At 36.6% G+C, this 16,132-nt stretch overlaps 1 protein-coding gene across 5 annotated transcripts in view; it reads left to right on the top strand.

The window, feature by feature from the left end:
* INPP4B (inositol polyphosphate-4-phosphatase type II B) overlaps positions 1-16,132 on the top strand; it is an 837,221-nt gene that overhangs the window by 661,927 nt on the left and 159,162 nt on the right. For all 5 annotated transcript variants that reach the window (XM_003257752.4, XM_030816186.1, XM_030816183.1 and 2 more), the window contains exon 15: positions 3,627-3,735. In XM_003257752.4, the coding sequence (XP_003257800.1) occupies positions 3,627-3,735 (109 nt within the window). The remainder of the gene's footprint in view (positions 1-3,626; positions 3,736-16,132) is intronic.

Here is a 16,132-nt window from a genome sequence, read left to right as displayed (position 1 = left end):
AATGTTCTTCTATGAACATTTATAAGGAGGAATTAAGTACTGAAGGCTGCGTTTCAGATACAGTAACCAACCGGCCACTCATATAAAAGTGAACTACTGCGTTGTGGATGCAGAGAGGCTAACACTGAGAGGCAGTAGTCATCCTGACAAGAAATGGGGAAGGTGAGCACTAAGATAAAGATAAGTAACATGAACAGAAATAATTAAATTTTTGTAACAGAATTGTTAGAACTGGTGAGATATAATGATGAGGGAAGGAGAGGAGTCAAATATGATCTTGAGGACTCTACTCTTGGATGCTTAAAGGAATGTGTTATCTGTATTTGTCACAGGGAATCAGGAAGGAAGAGCCAGTTAGGATCAAGAGTTAGAACATGTTAAGCTTAATAGGCTTTGACACTCAGACGTGCCCATAAAAGCAGTTAGGAATTGGATTATTTTGTTTGGAAGAGGTCAGAACTAGTCAAGAGATTTCATAGTCCTTGGTAAAAATATGGTGTGAAAACCCTAAAAGGGATGAGTTCGTAAATAGAAAATAGAATGAAAAGAAAACGTCGGAACTTACAGAACACCTTGTTCATAACTTTAGGAGTTATAATATAGATGGTTCTATAGAAACACAAACTCCTTCATTTAGATTTAAGAATAAACAATCAGCTCTTTTTTATGAGAGGAGGAGGCTATTCAAACAACATGCTGCTTCTCCTTTACCTTCTATTTCAAAATGTCTCGGTTTCTTCATAGATGTCTAGAATTCTCATGAGCAGTGAGGTGGATGAATAGAGACTGTGTCTGTTCCCAGAGAGTAGCTTTGGAGGATGCTAAAATTATGGATGAATTGAAGACACAGATTCACCGTAAAGCTGAAACAGCTAAAGCGTCAGGGCCTGCCACTTGCGTAGTCCTCTTATAAGACACTACAAGGAATTACAAATATGCTTGTGGTCAAATGTTTTTGCAAATTTGGCAAAAGTTAGTTATTTAAACTTTCATTAATTCAGAGTTCTGTCTCTATTCAGATTTCCCCTCCCTTTTCTTTCCCTTCTTATTGGGTAGTTCTAGAGAGGCTACAGGCAATGTTTTTGGGGAAGTTGAACTGAGAATACATTTAGTTTAGGCTTAGTGGAATATATGTCTACATTTTTTTAAAAACTATATGTTTACATTTTTTATTTTCAATAAAAAAAAGCTTTTTATTGAAAGCTTTACCGAAGTAAAATTGACCTACAAAAACCTGCGTATATTTTTACAACTTGATGAATTTGGACATAGGCATACCCCCAAGAAACTATCACCACAATTAAGGTAACAGACAAATCCATCAAGCCTAAAAGGCTTTTTTGTGGCCTTTTTTTGGTTCCTGATGCTGTTTTAAGAACACTTAACATGAGATATACCCTCTTAATACATTTTTAAGTGAATAATACAGTGTTATTAACTATAGACACTATGTTGTACAGCATGTCTCTGGAACTTATTTTGCATAACTGAAACTTTATGCCTATTGAATAACAACTTTGCATTCCCCGTCTCCATTTCTTGACAGCCACCATTATATTCTCTGCTTTTATGAGGTTGACTATTTTGAAAACCTCATGAAAGTGGAGTGTTTGTCCTGGAACTGCCTTATTTCACTTAGCATATTGTTCTCCAGGCTCATTCATTTTGTTGCAGATGGCAGAGTTTCCATCGTTTTAAAGGCTGAATAATATTTTTAGTCATTTTGTATATTGTTGGTATTGCTGGTCACCCAGTTTTTGGCAGAAATGCTGCATATTTTGTTGCATTGTCATGATAATTTGTCTTTTTGCATTTAAATTAACATGGGAACTCATTCAATTCAGAAGACTGAGCCCCAGCATCATTTGTCTTTTCAGACTCAAAAGTTTATTTTTATGGGGAAATAGACAAAAGTTAATATATCACCTTTAATTGGTAGGATTGTTTCTTATACAGAAAATAATAATCATAGATAACATTTACTAAATGCTTACCACTTTTAGCTACTTTCAACTACATTTTATAGGTGAGGAAACTGAGACATAGAGAAGCTAAATAAGTGGCAGATCAGGAATCCAAAGCCAGTGACTCAGGTTCCCATCAGTAACTTAAACTACCAGGGAACACTGACTCTCTGTCACTGAGTTAGAAGCCAGAAGTCCCTGAGTGTAAAATCCTTGGGGTTTTAGACAAAGCAGTTAACTTCTAATGATCCTCAGCCTTCTTATCAGATAAATGGACAAAGCAGTTAGCTTGTAATGATCCTCAGGATTCTTAACAGATAAATGAAGGTGGACTAGAACATAATGTTGGTAACTTTGGGGTGATCTCGCGAGCCTTTGAGAAAGCTGTGATCCCTTTCCATGACATAGAACAGATGTAATTATGTAATTAACAAACATTCTTGGACACCCTGAAATCAATATCTTAGCCCTAGGTTAAGATACCCTGGACTAGAAAATATTTGAATTTCTTACAGAACTAATATTCTGCTATCTTAATAAGAGCTGACTTCTAGTTTATTAGTGACTTTTTAAAGAGGACACAGTGAACTATTAAGTGATTTTCATTGTATGCCTTATTGACGGGTTGGTTTGTGTTGTATTCTTTCTTGTGATCTTGCATTTTCTGAATGCTGCTGACATCTTTCACTTGAAGACATTTTTTATTGAAAGAAAATTTTAGATGCATCTGGATTGAACTACTCTGAAGAAGTTATGGTGTTTACCTGAAGCTAATAAAATAATTTATATTTTCCTAGTAAATGAGATCTGAAGAACGACCAAAGTGTCAATAGCAAAATCAATTTGAAAAGGATCTACTATGAAATTAGGTTTCTCAAATAAAATGTAGTTTAACAAGAGAGCATTCACTCTGTCTTCCTTCTTATGGGGATACTTTGCATTAGAATGTAAAAATGATGGCATGTTTTGAAGCCATAAACTTAATATGTTTGTGGCTTCAAAAGATCAAAGGATTAAGTTTCAATTTAAGTGTATGGATTTTTTGTTATAAAAACAAAGTGTCTTACTAGAAAACAGAACAAGAAACATTTTGTGTATTCTTTCTATGTCACCTAAGGAAATTGCAAAAGCATCTATTTGAAGTTGTGTAAGATTTAGTATACACAATCAGGAAAGTACTCTGTATAGATTTTTTAAAATGCACTAGTACTAATCTGCCCTTGAGTTAAAATGCTTAATATTTTGTTTTTTTTCTGTGTAAAATTTGGTTGAAATATTGTTCATTATTGTTGAATTTCAACATGATTGCAAATTAAATGATGCAAAACTCAATAAAGTAAAATACACAAAAGAGCAATTAACATGTTATCTCGGTAAGTATATAGAATAATGAGAGAACACACAGTTCTACACTGTAGCATATAATTAAGATGTAGTCATAAATCAGGAAAATATTATATCTTGTTTAGGTGCACAGGTGGCTTTTAGAAAGATTGATTATCAGCTCCTGTTTCCCCCTTGAGATGTGAGTTCGTAGTTATTCCTGCAAAATTAAACAGAATAATTTCTCATACTTCCTACAGTAGGTATGCTTCAATGCAAACAGCGTGATGGAAATAAATGTTTGCAAAGTGTTCATCTCCTTGTCTGTTTCTATTCCAGATGCTCTCTACGATGTCATCACTGTGGGAGCCCCAGCGGCCCATTTTCAGGGATTTAAGAATGGTGGTCTTCGGAAACTACTCCATAGATTTGAAACAGAAAGAAGAAAGTAAGTAAAGACAGGAGGAAAGCACAGATTCCATTAATAACATCTCCCCTTTGGGGAAGTCTGTATACAAGGTTAGAATAAAGAAGATTGGTCCATCAGAATGTATAGTTCTTGACGTATTAACTTCTTTAGTAACATAGAGTTGTTAAATATCTCAAAACTACCAGAGAAGAAATTAGATTAAACAAATTGCCTAAGTGTCTTGCTTACTGAGTGGCATTGCGATGGCAGAAAATCTTCCGGAAGTCATATGACTAAGGGGTGATATTCTAGTGTCAACTATTGCTTGCTCAAAGGAGTGTGCAGAGATTTAGCTAGAAATACAGTCTAACTTCACTGTGGAGCCAAAGATACTGAATGGAGAATATGGCTCCTAATTTATGATTTTTACCCTACTAGTAATTTCCATGCTGGCCTGAGGCACATTTAATTGTGCCACTTGAAAAAGACACAACAATACAGAATTCTATGTTCTGTTCCTTAGGGAAAAGGCATGAGTATTACCACTATTATTTATAATTTGAATATACTCTTTCCCCAGTTTTTGTTTTTACATGCTTTTAAATATTGCCTGATAAAGCTTTTGCAGCAGTGGTTTATTGTTCTCTCCCATGTCTCATCAGTTGAGGTTATCCTATAATATTCTCTGGTTATGACCACGCTCATGTAAAACATAAAGTGCATTATCCAGGTATGAAGAATAACTCCTTTTCAAATAGTTACTCTTCTTAAGTTAAGAATCCTGATTTTTTTTTTTTTTTTTTTTTTTTTTTTTTTACTTTTAGATTCCAAGGGTATGTGTGCAGGTTTTTTCTTTAATTTTTTTCTTTCTTTTTTTAACCATGGTGAATTGCATGTCACAGGGATTTGGTGTACAGGTTATTTTGCCACCTAGGTAATAAGCATAGTATCTAATAGGTAGATTTTCAATCCTCATCCTCCTCTACCCTCCACCCTTAAGTAGGTCCTGGTGTCTGTTGAAGAATCCAAATTTTGAAAGTTCGGGAAAAATAGTCATTCTTTAGTCACAGTTGATTTAGTAATAGTATTAGAAAATTTGTTTGAGTGCCAAAACCAGAAAAATTTTTAAAGTTTTATCACATTTATCAAATACAAAATTTGTTTTTTGGTGCCAAGATGTTTAGGAAGAAAGCATTTAAAGGAGGTTAGAATTGAATAATTGACTTACTATTATATAAATATATAAACTACCAATACATATATATTTTTCTTTTTTCCTTTTAAGGAATTGACTTTGGTACAATATTAACTCAGTTATAGTTCTTATTCTGATTTTTCTATTTTTTGTTCATTTTTGTTTGTTTGCTTTTTGGTGGGGAAAGGTTTATAGTTTTATAAAATTATATTGCATGGGTAGATTAGAGTAACCATCACTATTATAAACATGATATAGAACTGTTTCATCACCACAAAGAAGCTCCCTCAGGTTACCCATTAATATTCACACCCTTCTCACAAATATTATTGCAGTGGGGAGTGGAAGCCAAAGTTTCAACCATGGGCTCTGCAGGGGAGAGGCATCTCCTGTTTACTTTATGGGAGTTGGAAGTTAATTCAAACCATAGGCCCCATGGGGCAAGGGATGCCATCCCTACTGAAGTGGGGATATGATGGAAGACAGGGTTTTGCCCATGGAATCTGAGTGGGGATGAAGGGTGTTTCTCACTGATTTCCTACTGTACCATTCTTCTAGTGGGGGAGGGGCATGACATTTTTGTGGTATTCACCCCCAGAACAGGTTGGTATGGCTGGGCCACCCTGTTCCAGGTTCTTTGGCTTTTCCTGGGTTCTATTTTTTTGTTGGTGCTTTGCTGCATTGAGAAATTCTGTGGCACCCAGTTTGGGACATTATAGGAGGCAAGAAAAATCCCGTGGAACTCACCGTCATATTCCTTAAGTCCTGAGGCCCCTAACCAATATACCTCCTTTAGTCTACCTTTTAGAGTCTTTTGATAGGTGACATATATGTTTTGTCTGGAGTGTTTCATTGTGATTAACAGGGGAAGTAAAATAGATTGCATTTACTTCATCTTGTCTGGAACTATGTCTCAGCCTCCAGAGTTGACTTAATCTATTTTTTTCCCTCAATTAAATTTTAAAGTGTATAACCCAATTAGAAGACTCAAAACTGCCCATAGGGCAGTCAGAATCCTGTTGAGCATAGAAAGCATCAATATGTGAAATATGGAACCTAACCCTCTAATTTTATGAAACATATTTCTGTTAAAGACAACTGTTGAGTTCTATGGTTAGACTCTAAATAATATTTCTTAAGGTTTAAATATTTGCATAAATATTTGAATCCTTCACTTTTCTTCACTTTTCACTGGGATGTTACATATCAACACACACACACACACACACTCACAGATCTTGGGTTAATTTTAAGATAAAAGTAAAAACGTGTTCAATGCTTGTAAACACTGATTGCTTTAAATTTTTCATTTGTGTTTCATTGCTTTATTGATAAAATACAATAAAGATTTTAAAAGAAATAAAAAAAGAACTTTGTGGATCTTAAAATAATTCTCCATGGGGCAGTGGTCTGGGACAAATACAGCTTGCTGAGGCAATATACTGGTGAGCATGGCTGTCAGCCTACCCCTTAAATTAAGAGCTGACTTGAGCAGAGAATTAATGATTACAGAGTATCGCACCATGCCAATACTTTTTCTGCAGGCTTTTTCAGCAACAAATATTCCATTTGTCAGTCAACAGCAATGTATAGAAGTAAAAAGACTACATGAAATGAGTAATTTGGGCTTTAGGTTAAAGTAAACAATGACATTTTGCAGGACATGAAATCACAAGTGAGGAAATTTTTCTTTGCCTCATCTTTTAGACCAAGTTTTTTGGGAACTACCACAACCATTGTACTATTTCACCTTCGTTTATTTTTTTTTTTCAGCTAAGCCAATAAAATACTGTCATCTGAGAAAAGACATAATTTATGTCCCTTGGTAATCTCTTTTGGGATTAATACATTGGCCACATAATGAAAAGGATTTTAGCATAAGAACATTGCTTACAGTATTTATATAAAGCAATTCAGGTCATACAACCATATTTATTAAAAGTTACAAGATAATTAGAGAGATTGAACTTCTAAAGCACAGTATCTGAGTACCTTACTCTTGTGCTTAGGAACTTTGAGGAGTCCATACTTATCCATTGGGCATTCAAAGCATCCATGATTTTGCCCACCAGTGTCTACCCTCATCACCTACTCCTTCTATTGTTGTTTCTAAAACGCTGTATAAACTATTTCCTAAATGGGCTTCATGTATTTCTACATTTTCCTTTTTCCTCGTTCTGTTTCCTTTTACAAGAAATTATTCTGTTCTCCTCATTTTCTACTATTTTTCATTTCTTTTTGTGAAAGCCATTTACATAATCCTATTCAAAATTCTACACATGGTCCATGTGAAAATTTCATGCTTATAATTAGGCTTTCCTGATTTTTCAAGTTGATTTGGCTCTCCTCCCTAATATTTTACTTTTGCTTCTCTTGTAGCCTTACTAGGCCACAGTAATGTATTAGGTTTTTTCTTGTACGACGTTTCTGTAATACGTTGTGCTTTCCTTGAATAAGAGATGGAGCACCTTCTATATATAAGTATGCTATAAATCAAATACAACAGGCATTGGAATTCACATATAAATCAGATATAGTTGCTGACTTAAAAGTGCTAAAAACCAGAATGGGAGAAAAAGTTTCACAAATAATCATAATGCGATAAGATTAATAATATAGAAAGCAGGGGTTACCAACCTTGGCTGCACACTAGAATCACCTTTGGAGCTTTAAAACCTTTTATTTATAACAGGATATCACCCCAGACAAATTAAGTCAAAGCCTTTGGTAGTGGGACCCAGGCATTGATACATTTTAAAAGCTTCCCAGGTGAGCCTAATGTGTAGCCAGGGTTGAGAACTACTGATATAGCTATGAGTGAGTAGTGCTGTCTGAAGACAGATAAAAGGTTTGGAGAATAAAAACAAATAGCTACACAGACGAGTTGAGCTTGAAAAACTATATAGAACTTCAATTGGTATATATATCAAGAGGAAAGGAAATCTAAGTAAAAGAATATTTATTGAGATAAAGTGTTACAACTCACTTACTGGAAATTTTTGTTTAGAGAATCCCAAAACTCATTAGAGTGCTGCAAAATGGAACCACATGTGAGAGTAAAGCCATAAGAATTTTGATCTTGGACAATCTGGGCTTGAGTAACATACAGACACATACATTCGAACATATCATAGAGGATTTCATATTGAAAACTTGATATCTTTCTAAGATGACCAAAATTCTAATTACACATTTTTTAATAGACCCAAATTAGCATGTTTGTAACTTCTGTATTCTCTTGTAACATCAAACGCCTACTTGTACCTAGTGTCAGTTGATTTACTCCAACACCATATGAAAGTTTGTGGATTTCTCCCTCAAAATATGAATCAAGTTTTTACTTTTAGTATTGTTTAAAAGAAAGGAAAATTTATTCCTACAACATGTAACATATATTTGCTTTCTGTAAACTTTTTCTTTTTCTGATGGAGTCTTACTCTATCACCTAGGCTGGAGTGCATTAGTGCTATCTCCCTTCACTGCAACCTCCACCTCCTGGGTTCAAGTGATTCTCCTGTCTCAGCCTCCCAAGTAGCTGGAATTACAGGTGCACACAACCACACCCAACTAACTTTTATATTTTTTTTGTGGAGACGGGGTTTCAACATCTTGTTCAATCTGGTCTTAACTCCTGGGCTCTAGGGATCTGCACACCTTGGCCCTCCAAAGTGTTGGGATTACAGGCATGAGCCACCACACCCAGCTTTTTTGTTCCCTTCCCTCCCCTCCCCTTCCCTCCCCTTCCCTCCCCTTCCCTCCCCTTCCCTCCCTTCCCCTCCCTTCCCCTCCCTTCCCCTCCCTTTCCCTCCCTTCTCCTCCCTCCCTCCTCTCCCCTCCCCTCCCCTCCCTTCCCTCCCCTCCCTTCCCCTCCCCTCCCCTCCCCTCCCCTCCCCTCCCCTCCCCTCCCCTCCCCTCCCCTTCCCTTCCCTTCTCTTTACAGAGTTTTGCTCTTGTTGCCTACTCTGGAGTACAATGGCAAGATCTTGGCTCACTGCAACCTCTGCCTCCCGGGTTCAAGAGATTCTCCTGTCTCTGGTCCTCCCAAGTAGCTGGGACTACAGGTGTACACCACCACACCCTGGCTAATTTTGTATTTTTAGTAGAGGTAGGGTTTCACAATTTTGGCCAGGCTGGTCTTGAACTCCTGACCTCAGGCAATCCACCTGCCTTGATGTCAGGAACATCAGATTCAGACAGAACTTTCACTAACTAGGAGCATGACCTAAAAGTAGGATCATTAACATGAAAAAGTAACTAATTAAAACCAAGACGCTTTGTTAAAATAAAAAAATAAAGCCTGTGAAGGGCATGTTAGCTTCTTCTTGAGAATTTTAATTTGTTACTATCTATGTATTCATTTGGAACCACCGAACTAATGCCCTGCAAGTGGTCCTAATTTAAATGCCTGTCTTGAGTAATTACCCTAGTTACACACCCACCTTCCCCGAATATGCTTCAGATGCTCATAATGAACATTTGCTTCCTCCAGATTTCAATCAGAAAAGAAAAAAAAAATCACCTTGAAAAGTATTAAGAAAAATAAACTAAAATGTTACTGATAAGACTGTGGCAGGCTGTACTTGATCTTGCAACAGCTACAGCCTGTGCTGGAATTTGGGGACTTTTTTTTTTTTTTTTGAGATGGAGTCTCACTCTGTCACCCAGGCTGGAGTACAGGGGTGCAATCTCGGCTCACTGCAACCTCCGCCTCCCAGGTTCAAGGGATTCTTCTGCCTCAGCCTCCTAAGTAGCTGGGACTACAGGCATATGCTACCATGCCCGGCTAATTTTTTTGTATTTTTAGTAGGGATGGGGTTTTACCATATTGACCAGGCTGGTCTGGAACTCGTGATCCACCGCCTCAGCCTCCCAAAGTGCCGGGATTACAGGTGTGAGCCACTGCACCCAGCCTGGGGACCTTTTTTAAAGAAAAGTAAAACAAGGTTTTAGTCTATTCCTGCTGCTAACAAAATATCTTAACTAGGTAATTTATAAACAACTGAAACTTATGGCCCTCAGTTCTGGACAATAGGAAGTCCAAAATCAAGGCACCAGCAGATTCAGTGTCTGATGAGAGCCCATACCTCATAGATGGCACCTTCTAGCTGTACCCTGACCTGGTAGAAGGGCAAGGCAGCTCTCAGGGGCCTCCCATTACCCGGACAAATTCCTTATGACCTCATCACCTCTCAAAGGCTCCACTTGCTAATATTATCACCTTCATGATTAGGTTTCAACATATGAATGTTGAGGAACACAAACATTCAGACCACAGCAAACAACACAGAGAGTTAAAGCAGCCTTATCTCCTATAAGATCAGTGGTTACGGTCACAGGGCAAAAACTCTGGGACTGAAAATTTTTCTTACTACTGTAAGGAGGAATAAGGGTAGATATTTTCTTATTCTCTATTATAAAGAGGAGGCTTCTTACATAAAAAGGGGAAAATCATATCAGGGAAATAAGCTGTCCATAACCTATAACATAGTAGGCATCTGATAAACTAGGAATGGGAGAACTGGAGGCAAAACCTTAGACTGTTACCTTTGAAATGTGTTTTTCTGATAGAATTATTAACCACTAATTAATTTGGGAGATGCAAAACATCAATTCGCATTTCTATGCCTTCGCCAGTAACAAATGAGCAGACTAATCAGTAGTTACAAAAATATTTGTTTTAATCACCTTCACTTCCATTCTTAAGAATAAAAATTTTTATTTCTTTTTATGAAAGAGAGTGAGTGATTTGAAAGCATTCAATGAAAGCAATGTGATTGTCTTATTTGATTGGGGATGGTAATTCATTTTTTCCATACTTGGATTTTTTTTTCTTTCTATTTCTAGCATGATCTCTAGATTCCACTTAGACCTTTGACTTGTCAGTCATTGACAGTGCAATTTAGAGTCTGAGATCTTAACTATGCTTACTATTTTGTATGAACTCATAAGTCAAGCCATATATATATATATGTAGTTTTTTTTGAGACAGAGTCTTGCTCTGTTGCCCAGGCTGGAGTGCAGTGGTGCGATCTTGGCTCACTGCAAGCTCCGCCTCCCGGGTTCACACCATTCTCCTGCCTCAGCCTCCCGAGTAGCTGGGACTACAGGTGCCTGCCACCACGCCCAGCTAATTTTTTGTATTTTTAGTAGAGACGGGGTTTCACCATGTTAGCCAGGATGGTCTCGATCTCCTGACCTTGTGATCCACCCACCTCGGCCTCCCAAAGTGCTGGGATTACAGGCATGAGCCACCACGCCCGGCCAAGCCATATACATTTTAAGTAGAAATACTTTGATCCTGTATTGATATATATTTTAATAAATAATTTCACTGATAATTTTCCAGTTTCATAAAGAAATACGCTTATTGGAAAACAGAAAAATCAAAAGAAAGAGATTAAAAGCATACTTGTAATATTCTTCCTTAACAACAATTACTGGTAGCATATTGGGTGCTCTCTTCCAGTCTTTTTTTCCACATATAATCTACATCCTTATATTTTTTTCTGTTAAAAATTCGAAACTGCAGAACTGTTTAAAATGACTAATTTTTAAGTTATATACATACCATAGGCCAGGCGTGATGGCTCATGCCTGTAATCCCAGGACTTTGGGAGGCCGAGGCCAGTGGTTTTCTTGAGTTCAGGAGTTTGAGACCAGCCTGAGCAACATGGCAAAACACTGTCTCTGCAAAGAAGTGCCAAAATTAGTCAGGCTTGGTAGTATGTGCCTTTAGTTCCAGATACTTGGGAGACTAAAGTGGAAGGATCACTTGAGTCTGCAAGGTGGAGGTTGCAGTGAGCCAAGATCACCCCACTGCCTTCCAGCCTCTGGGTGACAGAGGGAGGCCCTGTCTCAAAAAAAAAAAAAAATGTGTGTCTGTGTGTGTGTGTATGTATATATGGTATGCAAATTTATATATATTTATATATAGATATGTATACACAAACAGACACACACACAATTTTTGCTCAATTTCACATGATCCTGAGTGAATTTGTAATAAGTGAATTTGTAGTGCAGTTTTTCCTCCTTCTGCATTTTCATTGTAGCTGTATAAAAAACAAAATTTGTTTATGGTCCACAAATTCAAAGAATAAAGAGGCTTGTATAGTTGAAATCCTACTTGTTCTAGTCCTCTTCTTTAAAATAAACCAATCTGAGCAGTTTAATCTACTTTGCAGCAAGATTTCTTCTTGGAATGTCAGATTATTTAAATTTTAGCAGTGATGCTCTTAGTCCACAAACAACAAATGTTGAGAATGTAATGTTCTTGACTTTTCTGTAACTCTTTAATTTTTCTGTCCCCTATTCTGGGACAGGTAGAAACTTTCATCTCAGATAATTCATAGACTCTGCTTCCAGTGTAGATTTGAATTCTGATTGTCACATACTGTCTTTGTGATATTAGTCAGATTACCACACCTTCCTGTACCTTAGTTTCCTCATCTGTAAAGTGGAAATAATATTGCTTAACCCAGAGGGTGGTTCTTAAAATTTGATGAGTTTATATACTAAGCATTTATAACTGTGCCTGGCACATGATGAGGTCTTAATCGATATTAGCTATTATTTATATAAATATATAGAATGGATACATTTCCACAGAAAATGTTTTGGCAATTTCTCAATTTAGTGCATGTAAATCTTATTCTTTCTGAAAGCTGAGTAGGATTTTATTGATTGGATTTAACATAATTATCTAACCAATACACTATTGATGGTCATTTAGATTGTTTCTAAGTTTTTTATTAGAACCACCTGCACTTGCAAGGTATATCCTTATTCATATATCTTTGCAAATTTCTGGGTGTTTCTTCTAGATAAATTCCTACACTTAGTATAACTACACTTAGTTAAGAGGATTTCTTTCTTTCTTTCCTTCTTTCTTTCTTTCTTTCTTTCTTTCTTTCTTTCTTTCTTTCTTTCTTTCTTTCTTTCTTTCTTTCCTCTCTTTCCTTCTGTCTTTCCTCCCTCCCTCCTTTCTTTCTCTTTCTTTCTTTCTTTATTTTCTTTCTTTCTTTCTTTCTTTCTTTCTTTCTTTCTTTCTCTTTCTTTCCTTCCTTCCTTCCTTCCTTCCTTCCTTCCTTCCTTCTTCCTTCCTTCCTTCCTTCCTTCTTTCCTTCTTTTCTTTCTTTCTTTCTTTCTTTCTTTCTTTCTTTCTTTCTTTTCTTTTCTTTCTTTCTCTCTCTCTCTTTCTCTCTCTCTCTCTCTCTTTCTTTCTTTCTTTCTTTCTTTCTTTCTGTCTGTCTGTCTGTCTGTCTCTGTCCGTCTGTCTGTCTGTCTTGCTCTATTGCCCAGGCTGGAGTGCGGTAGCACGATCTTGGCTCACTGCAAGCTCCGCCTCCTGGATTCACGCCATTCTCCTGCCTCACCCTCCCGAGTAGCTGGGACTGCAGGCATCCGCCACCACGCCCAGCTAATTTTTTGTATTTTTAGTAGAGACAGGGTTTTACCGTGTTAGCCAGGATGGTCTCGGTCTCCTGACCTCGTGATCCACCCGCCTCGGCCTCCCAAAGTGCTGGGATTACAGGTGTGAGCCACCGCGCCCGGCCAAGAGGACTTCTTTCTTAACTAAGAAACTAAGATTTCTTAGTTAAGAGGTAGTTAAATTTTAGAAGTAATACCACCAAAAAGTTGTATTAATATGCATAATATTCCCAATTTCTCATTCAGTCTTGAGTACTGAGCTTTGGATATTATTCACGTGTGAAGTAGAGGTATGGGTGATGAGGTATATATATATATATATATATATTTATATTTTATTACATAATATTATAAATATTATAAATATATATCTAGCAGGTAGCTCCACTTTACTCATATCTTCCATACACCTTGAGATTGAGATATTGAATCATTTTGCATCCCTTTAGCTCTCAAACTTGCTTCTTTTGGGGGTTATTTTCCTAATAAAAAGGTATGACCATCCACCCCACTGTTCAGTGTAGCACCTGAAAATCCTTGACAACTTTTTCTCCCTTGCTTTCACTTAAAATTAATTTACCTTCTTCTATATCTGGAAGTTATGCATTTTAATAATGAAACATGGGTTAAGATGATCCTTGCCCATAGAACCACTCTCTTTTAAATATTCTACTACCAAACTTCTTAATTACTGTCCTTCCTTCCAGACTGGCTCTCATCCAATCAGTTATCCTCATCTTGGTTCGAATTATATTTCTTAAAGGCAAATATTCTTGTGATTTCATAATTTTAAAAATTTCTTAGCTGCCTCTTGCTTGCAGGAGAAAATCTAAGGTGCAATCATACATACATGTGATCTGGCCCTGGTTTCTTCTCCAGCTTCATCTCACACCATGACACCATCATCTTTCCCTCCCCTCTACCCTCCATAGTGAACCGGAAGAGAACTTTCTCACCACCACAGATCTTAGCTAAAAATTATCTCTGCCTGGAAGCTTCTTCTGACTCCTTGTCTAAGCCAAGTCTGCTTTAAGTCTCCAGTGTACAAAATCCCTCTAGACTGTATGTGCTCTGAGAATATGAAATATGTCTGTCCAGTTTAGCCCAGTATCCCCAGGACCTAACTTGATAAGTGTTTGATGAATGGACATATATATATGGGGGAATGAATAACATCAAAGGGTTGCCTGCCATAAGAATAAAGGGAAGAACCAATGACTATGCCTGAAGAAGAGATCAGTGTGACAGAATTAAGTAGCAGACATAGAGACTTTTTGTGGAATTAGGAAAAAGAAACAGAAACAAAGAGACACTTGTGGAAAATGTCTTATAGGCTTTGAAAACAACTATTTGGCAAGTATAACATTAGTGTTTCCTTGCACCTCACTAGCAAGGGAAAATATACTTTTATGTCTTCTGAAAGAAGGGAGACAATTTATATAAAAATGGCTAACTTAAAAACCTGATTCAATATCAGTAATGCAGTAGTGACTTTAACACTTCCAAGTTGTGACATTCTTCCAATAACCTGTCCAAAAGCTTGTGAGGCAAAGAATGATCTGATATTTAGGCAAGAGGCACTGTATATAGTGTGACAGTTCAGAATTTTAGAAAATTAAATATTTATTTTAAAGAAAATGACTTTAATTGTAAATGACAAAATGTGTTTGCTAAACTGTCCCCAAATTTTTAGTGATGTCAAATTTGGTGAAGAGGGCAGTCTGAAAATGACAAAATACGTAACCAGTCTTATTGTGGGATTTCAGAAAGCCACTGAACATCTCACTCTTAGATTTTCTTGTCTTCACTATAGCTGTGGCTATATGTGTATACCTAGAGATATACCAGAAAAAAAAATCAACAAGAAGATTAGGGTTCAAAAGTAAAAATGTTAAGTCTAATATGAAAATTACAGAAAAAAAATTCATTTTTTCTGTTTATTTTTAAAACTAAATATCTAAAGATAATATGATTTGAGGATTTATTTTCTGTAAATCAGAAGTTACATTTCTCCTTTTCTGTAAACTGAAACAACATTTTAAACCATGACACAGTATGTTATCTCAGAAGTATTCACTGAATCCAAGGAGGAACTTTTGAACTTGTTAAACGCCAAGTGATTTCCAGAATATTTTTAAAGCTGTCTGTTTTTCTAGATATTTAATAGTCATCATAGGCATCAAAGGCAGTCATCAAAGGCAGCATACAGCAGAAAAGAAAGTCATCTACAAAGAAATTGCCAGTCATCTACAAATAAAATATACTATATTTTTCAGAGCTTTGAAAGCTAACTGTAGAACATCTCATTTTTTTTTACAAGATTACAAACTTTAAAAAATGTACATACGGAATTTATGTCATGGAGAAATCAAAAAGTTGGCTGTGTTACATGATATAAATACTGTTACTGCAAAATCTTTATTAGAGGGGACTTTACCTGAATTATTTCATTGTCCTCTTCCTTGTGATGAGGCTTACATTAATAATTGATTATTGTGGTAACCCCATCAGAGAAGGAAGCTGGATTGGCTTATAGTGTCAGCACAGATGGAGAGAAGATAAATTACAGAGGTATTTGGGGACAACTTGGGGGTTATATGTGTGTTTGGAGTGGAGGTAAGAACCCAGAGGTATCAAGGAAGACTCCCACATACATCTGGGCAATGATAGTGCCATTCACTGCACCTTGGCTTATAAACTCCAGCAACACAGAGCAGCTTCTAAAGTGTAGGTGAGTGTGAAAGGATGTTAGGCTGGGCAGGGAGCAAGGACCAAATCTTAAACAATTATTTGCTATGTCAGCTCCTGGCA

This window comes from Nomascus leucogenys, chromosome 7b, assembly GCF_006542625.1.
Source record: "Nomascus leucogenys isolate Asia chromosome 7b, Asia_NLE_v1, whole genome shotgun sequence".
In the NCBI taxonomy this organism is placed as follows: Eukaryota; Metazoa; Chordata; class Mammalia; order Primates; family Hylobatidae; genus Nomascus; species Nomascus leucogenys.
This window is presented reverse-complemented; position numbering and strand designations above follow the sequence as displayed.